Genomic DNA, 18626 nt, shown 5'->3' on the forward strand with positions numbered 1-18626 from the left:
AGACAAGAGAAGAGAGAGGTAGTTTCAAGTTACTGAGCTCCTCCGTTGTCTCTTCGAGAAAGCGTGCTGAATTTTCCTCAAAAGAATTGGACAGAACAGCAAACTATCTGTGGAAATGCAGTGAGGATAGATGTGGTGTCATGATGTACATGCTGAACGCTGCAGAGCTGAGGAAAGTGCAGAAAAGGGCGACCAAGGGGGCTGACCTTCCCTGTGAAGAATGGTTGAAAAGTCTGGGACTTTTCAGTTTAGAAGAGAGACAACAAAAGTGGGACATGACAGGGGTTTATAAAATTATGTATGAAACGGAAAGGTTTTTCTCCCTCTCCTAAAACACCAGTAAGCATCCAATGAAGTTGACGGGCAGTAGTGTCAGAACTTGTATCTTTGCTGCTGGTCCTCTATAATGTGACCAATGCTGTATGGTAGTTTTATTGTGGCTTGGAGCTGTATTGTTACTGAACCAAACTGACTCCATGTTGTAACCTCTGCTTAACCCAGAGTGCCTGAATAGTAATTAACCTTGCCCCACTGGTATCCAAAATATTTGGGGCTGTAGAATGAATTATGTCTTGTCTCTGCACATTCTCACACTGGGACCCTTTGAAGCCGAACAGCATGGCCTTCGGAGTAGGGAGGCATCCTCTCTACTGATAGTGATGGTGAGAAGACAGCTGCGCCCTACAATGTGAATTGTGGCTTTGTGAGATGTTTGCTTTACGTGTATAAAATCAAGCTGATGCTGGCTCTCGCCATTACTGTTATCTTGCCTTTTCCAGCACCTAGTTCTCTTCAATAAAATCCTAGCTTTGTAACTAAGTATGGGATCCGTTTGAAGTTCTTGAGTTCTGACATTATAACAGTAATCCCATTGTTCGTGGCTTATCTGTACTGGAGGCTTGGCTCGATGGCGGCAAAAGTACCAGACGACGGAGAGCCCACCACCCCATCGGAGGACCCGCCGCTCGACCCAAACGTGACGGGGGTCCGACGCAAAATTAAGGTTCCAGCGCCCTTCTCGGTCGACGCCGCCTTCCCGGCCCCGCGAACCTGGAGCCCGCGGAAGTCCACGGCAGCAATCGACGCCGCGGAGCAGCGGTATCGAAGCATGTTGGGCGAAGGAGGGGCAGGAGACGACGACGAGGGCCAGGCGGAGGGCACGGAGCCCCGAGGGGGGGAAGACCCGATCCGGACCCTCCGCAACGAATTATTCGATTGGGTGCGGGAAATCCACGGCGATGTGCACCGTTCCCGCGTGACGATGGCCGAGGAGATGCAGCAGAACCTGGGCGCTATCCACGACCAGCTCCGCACTTTGCAAACCGCGGTCCTGGGGATACCGTATGGAGTGTTGCCACTGGGGCAACCGCCTGTCGCCCCGCCGGCCCCCGCCCCGCAGGCTCCAGCTGCCCCGGCGCCGCCGGCCCCAGCGGCCCCGGCACCTCCGGCTCCGCCGGCCCCAGCGGCCCCGGCACCTCCGGCTCCGCCGGCTCCGGCCGCCCCGGCACCGCCGGCGCCGCCCGCACCAGGGGCCCCGGCCGCCCCGGCGCCGCCTGCACTACCCGGTCCGATCCCGCCGGCCCTACCGGGCCCAGCACCGCCGCCTGGGGCGCCGCGAGCGCCAGGAGGGGCCGAGGGACGGGGAAGAGAGCTGAAGATTACGTTCGATGGGAATCCGGAGGACGTGGAATACTTTACTATTCAGTGCGACACGTTCTTCACCCACTGGGGCACCGACTACCCTACCGAGGCCAGCCGAGTGTACCACATCGCGTCTCGACTGAGAGGGGCGGCCCGCAAATGGTATGTGGGGCTTTTCATGGGAAGAAAGCCCGAATTAGCTACCGTGGCAGGGTTCCTGCACGCGATGCTCCGCCAGTATGGAGATCCCTTGCGGGAGGAGAAGGCGGTCGCTGCCCTCCAACGCATCGAACAGGGCAACCGCTCCACCCGCGAGTACGCCACCGAATTCCTGGGGTACTGTGCGGCAGCGAGGGGATGGAACGAGGTCATGAAATACACCGCGTTCATCAACGGGTTGAATCCGAGCATCCTCGACCGCTGTTACAGTCAGGGAAGGCCCGACACGCTGGTCGGCTGGATCCAACTGGCCGGGGAAGTGGAGACCAACCTCCAACACGTGGGGATGAGGAGACAGCAACTAGCGAGGAAGGGAGCCAAACACACCCCAACTAAATCTGAAGGGAAGAAGGCTCCGACGACCTCCACCCCGTCTCCCGCCCGCAAGTGCTTCCAATGCGGGGACCCAAATCATCTTGCTGCTAACTGCCCTGGGAAAGCGGGATCCACACCACCCACGGCGCGGCCAACCACCCCGGGCCCGAAGAAGAAGAAGAGCAGCCGATCGAAGGAGCCCAGTCGGGGCTCCGTCGCCACTTCCTTGGCGACTGACGAGGATTTTACCACCAGCCTGGCGGCAGTCGAAGAATCGACCGAGGAGTCGGACGATACCGAGTCGGCGGGAAACGACAGCGACCTGCTTTAATGGGTGCCGCAAAGCAGGTCCAACAACAGCCGGCACTCCTCACGGTGAGAGCAACTGGGGGTTTACTTTTTATGGCCGTCACCCTCCTTAACCCGAACCTAAAGAGATTCATGCACGCCCGAGCGCTAATCGACTCAGGGTGTAACAGGGACTTGATCACCCCCCGCCTAGTTGAGGCGCTGGGATTAGCCACTTCGCCCCTGCCACAACCGATGCAGTTCCAGCAAATGGACGGGGGGCCCATGAGAGGGGAACCATGTACTTTAGAAACTCAGGCGGTCCCGGTAGGGACTGAGGAGCATTGGGGAATTGAGACTTTCGTAATCGCCCCCTCCTGCTCTTTCGACGTGGTAGTAGGCTCAGCTTGGCTCGCCCGCCACCAACCCGACATAAGGTGGGAGGAACAGCTCGTCCGGTTCCCGGATTGGAGGTGCGAGCATCACCACTGGCGCCCCGAGTGGGGGCCGCACGCCCCCCCCCCAAAACATGCGGGCGTGCCTCACACTCGAGGAAGTCGCCTCCATCCCCAAGGAGTACCGAGACTTAAAGCTGGCATTTAGCGAGAAGGAAGCGGATGAGCTACCGCCCCACCGCCCTACAGACTGTGCCATTGAGCTAATCCCAGGGCAGCAGCTTCCCAAAGCGAAACTGTACTCCATGGGTTGGGCGGAGAAAGCTGAACTCCGAAAGTTTTTGGACAAAAATCTAAAGCGTGGCTTTATTCGACCCGCCACAGCTCCCCATGCCGCCCCTGTCCTGTTCCGAAAGAAGAAGGACGGGTCTCTTAGGCTTTGCACAGATTTTCGTGCGATAAACGGGATTTCCATGTCCAACGCCTACCCGATCCCGTTGATAAAGGACTTATTAAACACTGTAGCAAAGGGGAAAGTATTTACCAAACTCGACCTCCGAGACGCATACTTCCGCGTCCGCATCAAAGAGGGGGACGAGTGGAAGACAGCCTTCAACACCCCACTGGGACAATTTGAGTACCTTGTCATGCCGTTTGGGCTACAGGGAGCCCCGGGTGTTTTTATGAACTTTATTAATGAAGTGCTGCGGGACTTCCTGTTCAAGGGGGTGGTGGTGTACCTTGATGACATCATTATCTATTCACAAGATCTAAAGTCTCATGTGCCTTTGGTCAGAAAAGTGTTAAGCACCCTTTGTAAACACAAACTGTATGCCAAATTGTCAAAATGTGAATTCCACAAGACCGAACTGGATTACTTGGGCTTCCGGGTGTCGGGGGAGGGATTGTCCATGGACCCCGCAAAGGTCCAAGCGGTGTTAGACTGGGAACCCCCTCGAACCCGCAAGCAGTTACAAAGTTTTATCGGGTTCGCTAATTTTTACCGCGACTTCATAAAGGGGTTCGCCACGGTCATGCTCCCTCTTACAGAACTCCTCAAAACTAAAGGGAAGGGTGACGAGGCTAAAAAACCCGGCGCACGCCTAACGTGGACGCCTGACTGTCAAAAAGCTTTCACTGAGCTAAAACGCCTCTTCACCTCCGAACCCGTGCTGGCTCATCCTGACGAACTTAAGCCCTTTGTGGTCCAATGCGACGCCTCCGACGCCGCTGTAGGAGCCATATTAATGCAGAGGGGAGAAAATGGGGCGCTCCGACCCTGTGCCTACATTTCCAGGAAATTTTCCAATGAACAAAGAAACTGGTCGGTCTGGGACAAAGAGGCATTTGCGGTCATGTTTGCCTTAAAAACCTGGCGCTCCTGGCTTGAAGGAGCGAGAGTCCCCTTCGAAATCTGGACCGATCACAAAAACCTGGAAGCCCTCACTGGGCGTCGCAAAATGACTGCAAAACAGATCCGGTGGGCAGGCTTCTTTGCTAAGTTTGATTTTGTGTTGAAACACATCCCGGGCTCAAAGAACTTTTTAGCGGACGCCCTTTCCCGCCTGCCCCAACACGACAGTCTCAGGGAGGAGGTGGTGGACTCACTAATTTCCCCCTCAGCCATCGCGGGGGGGGTCACCACCCGCTCCGGTAAACAGACCAACCCACCGGACTTAGAATTACTTTCTCGGTTCCTCTCAGCGTACAAACAAGAAACTGACCGCCCCCCCAGTTTGGTCAAGGCCGAGAACGGGCTCTGGTTACATAATGAAAAAATCTATGTGCCCAATCCCCTCAGGAAGGAGGTTTTGGACCGCTGCCACTCAAGTCGCTTGGCCGGCCACTTTGGCTATGTCAAAACACTCAACTTGCTCACCCGCCAATTTTGGTGGCCGAAAATGAAAAAAGATGTTTCAGAATTTGTACTCTCATGCCCCACTTGCCTCATGGCAAAACGAAGGGGGGGCAAACCTCCGGGCCACCTGGTTCCCCTCCCTACAGCCACCCGACCTTGGTCGGTAGTCTCCATGGACTTCATTGTAGAGCTCCCGCCCTCACAGGGCAAGACAGTCATCTTGGTCGTAGTCGACACCTTTTCAAAGCAGGCTCACTTCATTCCTTGCAAACAGTTACCTACAGCCAAAAAACTTGCCCAGCTCTTTTTTACTCACATTGTACGCCTACACTCATTCCCAGACAAGGTCATTAGTGACCGCGGAACGCAGTTCGTTGCCAACTTCTGGCGGGAGTTCTGCAAACTAGCTGGCATTGAGCAAGGACTGAGTTCTGCCTACCACCCCCAGTCGGACGGACAGACGGAGAGGGTTAATGGCCTTCTAGAGCAATACCTCCGCTGTTTCATTAATTTCCAACAGTCCAACTGGGTAGATCTCCTCCCCTTTGCAGAATACGGCTACAACAATAGCCTCCATAGCTCAACCAAAACCTCCCCCTTTCAAATCATCAATGGCTACGAGGGCAAGCCGTTCCCTACGCTCGCCCTCCCAGCCAGCCCATCCCAGCCAACATCATGCCAACAATGGTGGGAGGGACTTCGTGAAGGCTGGAAGGGAATTCAGGAAAACCTGGAGGAAGCGAAAAAAGCCTACAAAAAACAGTTTGACAAAAAACACTCCCCGGAGTGGGATCTGAAGGTGGGGGATACAGTTTTCCTGTCGACAAAGAACCTTCCCCTTCCCCAGTCCTGCCGCAAACTTGCACTGAAGTTCCTAGGACCTTTCAAAATCAAAAGGGTGATAAATAAAGTAACGGTAGAACTCGAACTACCCAAATCACTAAGTAAGATCCATCCTGTTTTTCATTGCAGCTTGCTTCGGAAAGACCCTGGTGCTACGTCCTTCCATCCCAGGGCCCCACCGCCCCCTCCGACGACAGTGAGGGGTCAGAGTCACCATGAAGTCCAGGAGATCCTGGACTCCAGAGTCAAACGGGGGAAACTGTATTATTTGATCAGGTGGAAACACTTCCCCCCGAGCTGTGACGAGTGGGTCGAGTCTCAGGATGTAGTGGCACCGCAACTGCTGAAAAAGTTTCACCTACTGTACCCGCACAAGCCCAAGGCCGGCCCCGCGGGAGGGGGCGCTTAGGGGGGGCAGTATGTCAGAACTTGTATCTTTGCTGCTGGTCCTCTATAATGTGACCAATGCTGTATGGTAGTTTTATTGTGGCTTGGAGCTGTATTGTTACTGAACCAAACTGACTCCATGTTGTAACCTCTGCTTAACCCAGAGTGCCTGAATAGTAATTAACCTTGCCCCACTGGTATCCAAAATATTTGGGGCTGTAGAATGAGTTATGTCTTGTCTCTGCACATTCTCACACTGAGACCCTTTGAAGCCGAACAGCATGGCCTTCGGAGTAGGGAGGCATCCTCTCTACTGATAGTGATGGTGAGAAGACAGCTGCGCCCTACAATGTGAATTGTGGCTTTGTGAGATGTTTGCTTTACGTGTATAAAATCAAGCTGATGCTGGCTCTCGCCATTACTGTTATCTTGCCTTTTCCAGCACCTAGTTCTCTTCAATAAAATCCTAGCTTTGTAACTAAGTATGGGATCCGTTTGAAGTTCTTGAGTTCTGACAAGTAGGTTCAGGACCGACAAGAAGGACTCCTTTACACAGAGAATGATTAAAATGTGGAATGCGCTGCCTGAGGATGGAGTGATGGCCACAGGCACAACAGCTTGAAAAGGTGATTAGATAGGTTCCTGGTGGATAAGTCTATCAATGGTTACTAGCCATGGTGGCTGAGGGGAAGCTCCACATTCAGAGGGACTAATCCTCTGAATCCCAAAGTCAGGACGCAACATCAGGGAAGGCCTCGGCCTCTATCCCCGTCGTTGGATCTCCAGAGGAACTGGTTGGCCACTGTGTGAAACGGGATGCTGGACTAGATGGACTGGTCTGATCCAGCAGGGATCTTCTGTTGTTCTTATGAAGGCCCCGGTCTCTCTACCCTGTTGTTGTTGGCCCTCCAGAGGAAATGGTTGGCCACTGTGTGAGACAGGAGGCTGGACTAGATGGACCCTTCCTGGTCTGACCCAGCAGGGCTCTTCTGATGTTTTTATGAAGGCCTTGGGCTCTCTGCACTATTGTTGTCCCTCCAGAGGAACTGTTTGGCCCCTGTGTGAGACAGGATGCTGGACTAGATGGACCCTCACTGGTCTGACCCAGCAGGGTTCTTCTGATGTTCTTCTCACGGGAAGGCCTCAGCCTCTCTGCCCTGTTGTTGGCCCTCTAGAGGAACTGGTTGGCTACTGTAAGAGACAGGATGCTGGACTAGATAGGCCATTGATGGGACCAGCAGAGCTCTTCTTAAGTCTGTTCTTTAGTACTAAGAATCATAGACTCATAGCATTGGAAGGGACCCCAGGGTCATCTAGTCCAACCCCCTGCACAATGCAGGAAAATCACAAGTACCTGCCTTCCCTCCTATGACTGCTCAAGATCACAGAATCAGCCTTGCTGTCAGATGGACATCTAGCCTCCGTTTAGCCTCCTGAGCCTGCGTTGTGGGATAGGGTGAGGTATAAATCGCAAATTACATTAAATTTAAATTAACTCACTGAAGTTTCTACTTGGTTTTGTGGGCACAAGGTTAAACATGGAATGTGCTTATAATTATTCCCGCATACAGTTAAGTGGCCCTCTCACCGGCTATTGTCTCTAAAGAATCCTTTCAAGTCTCTGTGGTGACTCAGCTAAAGAAGATAATTTCCATACAAGCTAATTCATGGCAGAGGTGATGGTGGTGATGGAAAGGGCCATCAAGCCACAGGCAACTTATGGTGACTCCGGAGGGTTTTCAAGGTCAGAGACAAGCAGAGGTGGTTTGGCATTGCTTGCCTCTATGTAGTGACCCTGGGCTTTCTTGGTGGCCTCCCATCTGATTACTACCCAGTGCTGATCCTGCTTAGCTTCTGAGATCTGATAAGATGGACCATTCAGCCAGGGCAGAAGCAACCTGAGGAGAGTTTCTGCCCTTGCCTGCCTCCCTGCCTGGTTAGTACCAGGGCTGACTCAGCTTAGCTTCTGAGATCTGACGAGGATGAGCTCGCCTGAGCCATTCAGGTCCACAAAGAAGCTAATTCTTACAAGTAGGATACGGGCCCAGGAGCTTGTTACATTGAAGAGCCTGCTACAAGCTAAACTCACCTGCTGGCTTCCTTGATCAGTGCAATGGCAATGAGGATCCTCTTGCGCAAGAAAATGAGCAGAAGGATGATGATAACCTCCGTGATGCAAAGGATGATCACTAGACAAGAAGCAGAGAGCGTCCTGAGAACATGTATACACATGAACATATATGAAGTCGCCTTATGATGAATCAGAGCCTCAATCCATCAAGATCAGAATTGTCTACTCAGACTGACAGCGGCTCTCTGAGGTCTCAGGCAGAGAAGGGTCTTTCCCATCACCTCCTTTTTAATTTGAAGAAGCCAGGGACTGAACCTGGGACTTCTACGTGCCAAGCAGATGCTCTTCCACTGAGCAACTGCCTCTTCCCATACATGAGGATACCTGTACCCAGATTTCACAACACAGAGGACAATTCTTATGACATGAAAAGACTCTTGAGGCAAATACACCAGGACATCAGAGCCTGGCCACTGGAGAGACACACTCATCATGGCGGTGTCAGGAAAGCACTTACTGAAGGCCAGCCAGGTTTGCCTTAAGTGGAGATAAACACGGAAGTCTGTCTGGAAGCCCAGGTCCGTCAGGGAGACATCAGACCCAGCCTGGCCTTTCAGGGCTGCGTATTCCATGTAGCAATGAAAAATCCCTGCCAAGAGAAGCCAACAGTCAGATGGGACAAGACGAGACAGAGTCTGTTTAGTCTCTCACTCCTCTTTAATATATGCATGTAGATTCTTACAATTATTTTCATAACTTTTTGTTTCAAGCTAAGCTTGAAATCCCCCGTGGTGTGCCAGATGATGTCTTGTCTAGGTCCAAGCCTTTGTGGGGCTTGGCTCACACGCCAAGTAAACTTCACTGAATTTAGAAAGTAAAGTAACAGATCGAGGGCCAGCCTCCCACTCACTCACCCACCTGTTGGGGAAATGGATTTTGGCGCTAGCACCTGCCAGCTGCTCTTTCATGAGGCTATGAGATTTCTGGCTCTGGCCGCTTCCCCCCACATATGCCTCTTCAGGCCTTCTGCCCCCCCCATAATTTGGTGCATCCAGCTTCACCCCAATGGACCATCACCATCTCCTGAACCAAGATCTAACTCATAGTGCACCATTCACTTTAGGAAGTGACCTCTACCTCACAGCACAACACCCACCTTGTCAACTGACGTGTCTATGCAAACTTCTACTTCATCAAACATCCATCCATATAAGCAAGCTCATTTGACTGCACCCAAGGTTTCTCTGGATCATGGGGAAGGGCTTGCCACTCCCAGAATCCATCTCAGCGATGCTGTCGTAGTCAGGTGAATGCCTCTCAAGCCAAAGGGCAGGCACCCCACCCAAGACCTTGTCACCAGGGGGAGGGGGACATGTGAACACCTCCTGGGCCCATGGGTAGGGCTGGTCACCTCTACAATCCATCTCAGCAATGCAGTGGCAGTCAGGTGACTGCCTCCCAGGCCCGAAGGGGAGTGTGGTGGGCCACCCCCCCCCCACAAGACCCTGTCAGCAGGGGGAGGCGAATGGGCAGGTGACCACCTTTCAGGACCAAGGGGAAGGGCTGCACCCCCCCTCCCCAAATCCATCTCAGCAATGCTGTGGCGGTCAGGTGACCACCTCCCAGGACTGCCTCTCATCATCAGGTGAAGGCAGGTGAGTGTTTAGCTGTTACCCCAGAATCCATGTCCACAACTGGGTGACCACCTCCCAGGCACAAGGGGGAGTGTGGCAGGCCACCCCCCAGAACCAGCACTGTGATTTTCTCTAAGAATACTTTTCTGAGGGCACCACACCTTGACTCAGTTTTCCAACTTTTCACACACACACCATGGTAAACCCCCCTCCCTTTGAACTTTGGACCCCAAGACCCACGATTTCTACCCCTCTGGGCACCTACCGTCCAAGCTTGGCAACATCACGCTCAGCTGCCCTTGCTGTTCCTGCCCATCAATCTGGTTTTTCCAATTTTCCACCCCTCTCCCACACTAGATCCCCCCCCCCCCTTTTTCTAAAGGAGCATCCCAGGGAGGTCTGCTGCTGGATTCCTATAGCTTATGAACCTATGAAGCTGCCTTATACTGAATCAGACCTTTGGTCCATCAAAGTCAGTATTGTCTTCTCAGACTGGCAGCGGTTCTCCAGGGTCTCAAGCTGAGGTTTTTCACACCTATTTGCCTGGACCCTTTTTTGGAGATGCCGGGGATTGAACCTGGGACCTTCTGCTTCCCAAACAGATGCTCTACCACTGAGCCACCATCCCTCCCTGCAGGGTAGCTGTTCAACGCACTCTGAACCTGCAGTTGTGATTTCCCCAGAGAGCACCTTCCTGGGGGCACTTGCTTTGGGGGGCTGTAACGTGGCCCTCCTAAATCCTCACCAAACTTGGAGGGCAGGTAGAGGAGAGCCAGCTGGAGCCTCACTGCAAGTTTGGCATCTGTAGCCCACCGGGGGGGGGGGGGGCGCATTCTACCATGCCACGAACCTCACAAACTGGCAAGCCACGAACTGGTAAATTAAACTGAAAGGTTCGAGGTGGTTCACGAACCCCCACAAAGCCCTACAAACCACCTTGTTTTCAGTCCGTGCCCATCTCTAGTGTTAATAATAGAAGAAATGAATGCCCTCTCAGTGGCAACTAGGATGGAAACCCAGATAAAATAATAATCTTCTAAAGCAGGGGGGTCAAACTCATTTTATTATGAGGGCCGAATCTGACACGAATGAGACCTTGCTGGGCCGGGCCATGCTGGGCCGCGCCTTGTGTGTAGCTTTTTAAGATTAGGTAGCAGAGAGATAAACTTTATAAAGTACATAAACACAAGATATTTAAAAAAAACTTTAAAACATGCTTAAAACTTTAGCACTCGTTCTCAAGTGTGCTCTCTTTGTATTTCTCCTTTGGGATCCAGAGAACTGGACAAAAGGAGCCCTCGCTCTTTCCTTCCTTCCCCAGGGGACCAGGAGGGAGAGGAACCTCAGCCAACAGAAGGAAGAGAGGCTTGGCTCAGTAGCTCTGCAACTGAGAGAGCCTGGCAAAGCAAGCTATCCCTCCCCCCAACCCCGCTTCCTCCAGAGGTTTTGCTCTGTAGCTCCTGTGCGATTAAGCAAGCCTTGCAAAGCAAGCTGTAATGCCAAAGGAAACAAGAGAGGGAGAAGTAAGCAGATGACAGCCAGTCACTCGGGGGCCTGATAGGAGCCCTCCGGAGGCCTGATTTGGCCCCCAGGCTTCATGTTTGACACCCCTGTTTTAAAGCTTCCATGGAGACTGAACTGTCTTGAGTCCACAATGATTGATCAATCTGTAGAAGTCACTGAGACTAAACTGAGGTAGAATCCCCTAACAGAATTTCACCACAGCAACCCTGTTCCAGCACCCCCAAGAAATGCCAAGAGAGAAGGGCAAAAAGCGCCTCAGCATTCAAACAACAGGTGAGGGAGGGCGAACACAGAATGTGCCAGACCATCGGTGAGGCAGCACCAGGTTCTGCTGGGCCTACGCCCAAGATTTCCGGCTTAACCAAACTCACCATAGCCAAGGACCAGGATGACAAGGACAATCATCACCCAGACCATGATCCCTGCCAGGAACCGAAGCAGGACAATAAAGATGAGGCTGACCACCATGGAAATCACCAGACCTCTGCAGGTGGAAGACAAAGGAGGGAATCCATCACTCTTGCGGTAATAAGTGGCAGCAGAAGTGCCTCAGATTTTTTATAGAATAAAGAACTGGGACCAGGGAGGGGGGAATCCTCAAAATAAACCAAAACAGGGAAGGAGAGAACCAAGTCCTATGGAGAAGGGTTGAAGGAGCTGGGGATGTTTAGCCTGGAGAGAAGGTGGCTGAGAGGTGATACGATCGCCATCTTCAAGTACTTGAAGGGCTGTCCTATAGAGGATGGTGTGGAATTGTTTTCTGTGGCCCCAGAAGGCTGGACCAGAACCAATGGGTTGAAATTAAATCAAAAGAGTTTCCGGCTCAACATTAGGAAGCACTTCCTGACCGTTAGAGCGGTTCCTCAGTGGAACAGGCTTCCTCGGGAGGTGATGGGCTCTCCATTCTTGGAGGTTTTTAAACAGAGACCAATTGGCCATCTGACAGCAATGAGGATCCTTTTAACATCGGGGGGGGGGGGGAGGTATTTGTGAATTCTCTGCATTGGTCTAGGTTGGACTAGATGACCCTGAGGTACCTTCCAACTCTATGATTCTATGATAAGTTTTGTCTTTCAATTTGAAGCTAAGGTATGTGTTTGTGGTGCTGGAGAAGAATCTTGAGAGTCCCTTGGACTGCAAGAAGATCAAATCAGTCAGTCCTAAGGGAAATCAACCCAGATTGTTCCCTGGAAGGTCAGATGCTGAAGCTCAAATACTTTGGTCACCACATGAGAAGGGAGCGCTCACTGGAGAAGACCCTGATGCTGGAAAAGACAGAAGGCAAAAGAAGAAGGGGACAACAAAAGATGAGATGGATGGACAGCTACTGATGTAACTAACATGAATTTGAACAGACTTCGGAGGGTGGTGGAAGACACAAGGGCCTGGTGTGACTTGGTCCATGGGGTCGCAAAGAATTGGAATCTATGGTGCAACTGAACAACAAGATTATCTGAGTCCTGAGAGAACAGACTCTGATGCCCAAACTTCTTTGTTCTGTTGCTGAACTCACATAAGTGGCTTAACTTGCTTGCCTCTCATTCATTTTCAGGGCCCTGGGCCCTGAGGTGCCTCCTTGCTGGGATTCATTTTATGGCTAGCTCCACCTCCTGTGGCAGCCATTTTGTGCCTGCGCTCAGCACTCTGGGTCAGAATTCCAAATGTGCCTGCAGGCTCCAAAAGGCTGGGGACCCCTAATCTAATGGAACAGTTGTTCAGGTGACTTGTCTTTAGTCCCGTTCCAGACATTTTGTCACTGCAGATGGAATGTTTCATGGCAGGGGTTCTATTACATGTTGAGACAATTTAGGAGGGTATGCAAGAAATAGAAAGTACTAAGAAGTGTCCAGGCGTGCACACGCTGCTGTGGTTCGGGAGGAGTGGGGGGTGGAAAGAATCCGGTACTTTTTCATTCCACATTTCAGCCAAACTACTGAGTTCTCTACTCACAATATTATCCAGTACCAGGAAACAGTGTAATCTTCAAAGATCTTCATTGCCACTTGTCTGGCCTCCAGAACCATATTTGCTTTTCTAGAAGTAGAAACGAGAAGGCAGGAAGATGAACGTGTAGATTTCCATCCAGTGCTTGGAGACACTCAAAGAAAAGGCACGCTCCTTCAATGGTCCTGAGTTGCTCTCAGTTGGAGGCCCTGCTTCCTCCTTCTACTCCTCTTTCAGCCCTCTTGACTAAGACCGTGTGCCTTTTGCCTGTTACTGACTTGCCTCACTGGAGAAAGCTTGTGAGTAAACTCAGAAGGCATATGAAAGGTTCGCAGTCCCTTTAACGCGCTTCAACCATGGCTATCTGGCCAACCTGAAAGTTCCTGAATATTTTCAGATAGCTGAATAAATGGCCCACTCACTAGCTGGCTGGAAAAAAATCCAGAAAATACTAATACAGTATTTTTTGGCGGGGTACGGGGGTTGTTGGTTTAGCCAAACGCACCCTCCTACATATGAAGCCCCTATTTCCACACCCTGCACAAACAGCAGGCCCTGACCTGGATGGCCTCGGCTAGCCCAATCTCATCATATCTCCAAAATTAAGCAGAGTCAACCCTGGTTAGTACCTGGATGGGAGACCACCAGGAAAGTCCAGGGTTGCTGTACACAGACTGGCCATGGCATAACACCTCTGTTTGTCTCTGCCTTCACCCAGATGGCCAAGGTTAGCCTGATCTTATCAGATCTTGGAAGCTAAGCAGGGGAGGGACGGTGGCTCAGTGGTAGAGCTTCTGCTTGGGAAGCAGAAGGTCCCAGGTTCAATCCCCGGCATCTCCAACTAAAAAAGGTCCAGGCAAATAGGTGAGAAAAACCTCAGCTTGAGACCCTGGAGAGCAGCTGCCAGTCTGAGTAGACAGTTCTGGAGGGAGGGACGGTGGCTAAGTGGTAGAGCATCTGCTTGGGAAGCAGAAGGTCCCAGGTTCAATCCCTGGCATCTCCAAAAAAGGGTCCATGCAAATACGTGTGAAAAACCTCAGCTTGAGACCCTGGAGAGCCGCTGCCAGTCTGAGAAGACAATACTGACTTTGATGGACCAAAGGTCTGATTCAGTATAAGGCAGCTTCATATGTTCGTATGTTCAGGGTCACTTTGGGTTGTTATTTGGACGGGAGACCACCAAGGAAGTCCAGGGTTGCTACCCAGAGGCAGGCAATGGCGAAACCACTTCTGAACATCTCTTGTCTTGATAACCCTACCAGGATTGTCATATAAGTCACCTGTGGCTTGATAGACTGGATGGGCCATTGGCCTGATCCAACATGGCTTCTTACGTTCTTATGTTATAGCACTTCCCCCACCACCACTGCAAAGAGAGAGACTTACTTGGCCCCTTCCACGAGATCTGTCACATTCCTTTGCTGTCCACGTCCATCATCAAAGATAGTTTGATTTCCAACCATAATGACCCCTTTCTTAGAATTGATTGCAGGCAGGCATCTGCGGGCCACTGAACGGGGCAGAAGACGTAGGCCTGAGCAGCAGCCAATCCTTGGCGAGCAAATTCACAGAGGAGAAGAGCAAGGATGGGGTGCCCTCAGGTGATGGTCAAGGGTGGAAAGGGACCACAGCCCCCCGCCACAATAAAATTGGTTAGGCTGACCATTGTACTCCAGGGAAAACAGAAAGTAGGATTTGGACATGCAAGCCAGGAAGGGGAAGGGAAGGGGGAAGAATCAAGTTACTATTTATCCTATTTTATCTCACTTTTTAGTCATAAGTCAGCCCCCAATATGACTCAGAGGAATCAAAGCCTAACAAAAACCATAATTAAAGCTCAATATAAAATGCTCCTCAGAGAAGGGATTCTTAACTGAGTGAACTCAGGCATGGTGGAGAGATGTCTCCTCTCTTGATGGCCTCAACAATGACAGTTTGGTGTGGTGGTTAAGTGCGTGGACACTCTTATCTGGGAGAACCGGGTTTGATTCCCCACTCCTCCACATACACCTGCTGATGTGACCTTGGGTCACCCACAAGTTGTCTCAAGGCTGTTCTGCTCAAGAGCACATTGAAGACGGAGGCCAATCCCACCCACCTCACAGAGTATCTGTTGTGGGGAGGGGAAGGGAAAAGAGACTGTAAGCCGCTCTGAGATTCCTTTGGCTTAGTGAAGGGCAGGGTATAAATCCAGTCTCCTCCTCTTCTTCTAAATGGCAGTGGAAAGCTGAAGAGAGGGAGGCCCTCCGCTGGAGTTGGGGTTCAGTCATGAAGGACGGTGCCTCTATTGCTTCTCTGGGGCTTTCCTTCCCCTTGACCATCCCACAACCAACCCCAATTTCAGACAAGGTGAGTTTTCTCACCAACACCAATGGCATTCCCAAGTTGTGGAGATGAGTGACAGATATGCCATCTAGGTCGGTAATTCCCAAACCGTGGGCTGTGACCCAAAAGTGGGTTATAAGGCTTTTGTATTAATTAGCCAGTTTTTGATCCACAAGAGGACTTGTCCTTTAACCCATGACTCTTGAGCTCACTTAGGAGCCTTTGATGAGGAACTTTATCAAAAGCTTTCTGGAAGTCAAGGTAAACAACGTCTATTAGGTCCCCTTTGTCCACGTTTGTTCACCCCCCCCCCAAAAAAACTGTAACAGGTTAGTGAGGCAAGATCTTCCCTTAAAGAACCCATGCTGAGTCTTCCTCAATATTTTTTGTTCATCAATATGCATACTAATTCTCTCTTTAATAATGGTTTCCACCAGGGCTTTTTTTGTAAAAAAAGCCCAGCAGGAACTCATTTGCATATTAGGCCATACTCCCTGACATCACCATGGTTTCACACAGGCTTTTTTGGTAGAAAAAGCCCAACAGGAAATCATTTGCATATTAGGCCATACCCCTTGACATCAAGCCAACCGTAACTGACACCAAGCCAGCCGGAACTGTGTTCGTGTGCGTTCCTGCTAAAAAAAAAAGCCCTGCTTTCCACCAACTTTCCCGGTATTGAAGTCAGACTGATGGTCTGTAATTTCCTGGATCTCCTCCAGAACCCTTTTAAAAGATGGGGGTGACATTTGCTACCTTCCAGTCCTCAGGAACGGTGGCAAGGAAAGATGACATATTTCTTGTCAGGAGATCCACAAGTTCACATTTGAGTTCTTTCAGAACTTTTGGACATATGCCATCTAGGCATGGTGACCTATCAGTTTTTAAATTGTCTATCAGTCGTAGGATCTCCTCTCTCATCATGACTCAGGTCTTTTAACACCCCTCCCAAAATTGACATTTCTGGAGTGGGCAGGTACTTCTCATCTTTCACATTGAAGACGGAGGCCAAAAATGCATTCAGCTTCTCAGTCATTTCCCTATCCTCCTTCAGTAATCCAAGGGCCCCACAGCCTCCCTGGCTGGTTTTCTGCTTCTAATGTATTTGAAGAAATTTTTATTGTTGGTCTTTATGTTTTTTGCAATATGCAAAGTCCCTTTTTGCCACACTGGTTTTCACACTATGTGTGTTGAATTTATCTGGATTAGACTCTAACCCATTTTATGCAAAATATTTTAGTAATCATAAACTATATAAAGAAATCTTGTATTAGCTTTTTAGCTTTTTATGTCATATATTCTGTATTGTTTGTAATTGCTACCCTCGAAATGGTCTAATGATTCCATATTAATAGTCTTGCTTCCTGCTTGAGGAGGGAAATTTTGTTTTTATTTTATTATCATTGTTATTATTAATATTACTCTTATTATGTACTTTTTATTAATTTATATAATTATTTATTTACTGTTTAATAGTCTTATTTTTATATTATAGTTATATGTATATCATAAGTTTTCCATTTCTGAATTGAGTAATTATGTAATTTAGCTTCTTTGTACTTTGTTATTATTCCTTCAATAAAGTTTAATTTTGGAAGAGGAGGAAGAGGAAGAAGAAAGAAGAAGGAAGAAGAAGAAAAAAGAAGAAAGAAGAAGAATCTATCTGGATAGGCCCTTAAAATATGTATCTTCCTTTGAAGTCTGTGGAATGAACATAAAGAGTCATGGAGTAAAAGGACAGGTCCTCTTGTGGATCAAAAACTGGCTAATTAATAGGAAGCAGAGAGTGAGTATAAATGGGCAGTCTTCGCAGTGGAGGACGGTAAGCAGTGGGGTGCCGCAGGGCTCAGTACTGGGTCCCATGCTCTTTAACTTGTTCCCTAATGATCTGGAGTTGGGAGTAAGCAGTGAAGCAGCCAAGTTTGCGGATGACACTAAATTGTTCGGGGTGGTGAGAACCACAGAGGATTGTGAGGAACTCCAAAGGGATCTGTTGAGGCTGGGTGAGTGGGCGTCAATGTGGCAGATGAGGTTCAATGTGGCCAACTGCAAAGTAATGCACATTGGGGCCAAGAATCCCAGTTACAAATACAAGTTGACAGGGTGTGAACTGGCAGAGACTGACCAAGAGAGAGATCTTGGGGTCGTGGTAGATAACTCACTGAAAATGTCACACAGTGTGCGATTGCAATAAAAAAGGCCAATGCCATGCTGGGTATTATTAGGAAGGGAACTGAAAACAAATCAGCCAGTATCATAATGTCCCTGTATAAATCCTGGTCAACACATCTCAAAAAGGATATTATAACATTGGAAAAAGTGCAGAAAAGGGCAACTAGAATGATTAAAGGTTTGGAACACTTTCCCTATGAAGAAAGGTTAAAATGCTTGGGGCTCTTTAGCTTGGAGAAACGTCAACTGCAGGGTGACATGATAGAGGTTTACAAGATTATGCATGGGATGGAGAAAGTAGAGAAAGAAGTACTTTCTCCCTTTCTCACAATACAAGAGCTCGTGGGCATTCAATGAAATTGCTGAGCAGTCAGGTTAAAAGAGATAAAAGGAAGTACTTCTTCACCCAAAGGGTGATTAACATGTGGAATTCACTGCCACAGGAGGTGGTGGTGGCTACAAGTATAGACAGATTCAAGACGGGATTGAATAAAAATATGGAGCAGAGGTCCATCAGTGGCTATTAGCCGTGTGTGTGTGTGTGTGTATTTTTTGGTTACTGTGTGACACAGAGTGTTGGACTGGATGGGCCATTGGCCTGATCCAACATGGCTTCCCTTATGTTCTTATGTGACACAGAGCGTTGGACTGGATGGGTCATTGGCCTGATCCGACATGGCTTCCCTTATGTTCTTATGTAACACAGAGTGTTGGTCTGGATGGGCCATTGGCCTGATCCAATAGTGCTTCTCTTATGTTCTTATGTGACACAGAGTGTTGGACTGGATGGGCCATTGGCCTGATCCAACAGGGCTTCTCTTATGTTCTTATGTGACTCAGAGTGTTGGACTGGATGGGTCATTGGCCTGATCCAACATGGCTTCTCTTATGTTCTTATGTGACTCAGAGTGTTGGACTGGATGGGCCATTGGCCTGATCCAACAGGGCTTCTCTTATGTTCTTATGTGACTCAGAGTGTTGGACTGGATGGGCCACTGGCCTGATCCAAC

The 18626-nt window shown here is 50.0% G+C and overlaps 1 protein-coding gene across 2 annotated transcripts in view; it reads right to left on the reverse strand.

Annotated features, from left to right (window-relative positions):
• SLC44A2 (solute carrier family 44 member 2) overlaps nucleotides 1-18626 on the reverse strand; it is an 83444-nt gene that overhangs the window by 33434 nt on the left and 31384 nt on the right. For both annotated transcript variants that reach the window (XM_060236730.1, XM_060236729.1), the window contains exons 8-12: nucleotides 14506-14629; nucleotides 13126-13209; nucleotides 11547-11659; nucleotides 8535-8666; nucleotides 8036-8135 (exon numbers count right to left, since the gene is read on the reverse strand). In XM_060236730.1, coding sequence (XP_060092713.1) covers nucleotides 8036-8135; nucleotides 8535-8666; nucleotides 11547-11659; nucleotides 13126-13209; nucleotides 14506-14629 — 553 coding nt within the window. The remainder of the gene's footprint in view (nucleotides 1-8035; nucleotides 8136-8534; nucleotides 8667-11546; nucleotides 11660-13125; nucleotides 13210-14505; nucleotides 14630-18626) is intronic.

This window comes from Heteronotia binoei, chromosome 4 (genome assembly GCF_032191835.1).
Source record: "Heteronotia binoei isolate CCM8104 ecotype False Entrance Well chromosome 4, APGP_CSIRO_Hbin_v1, whole genome shotgun sequence".
Lineage (NCBI taxonomy): Eukaryota > Metazoa > Chordata > Lepidosauria > Squamata > Gekkonidae > Heteronotia > Heteronotia binoei.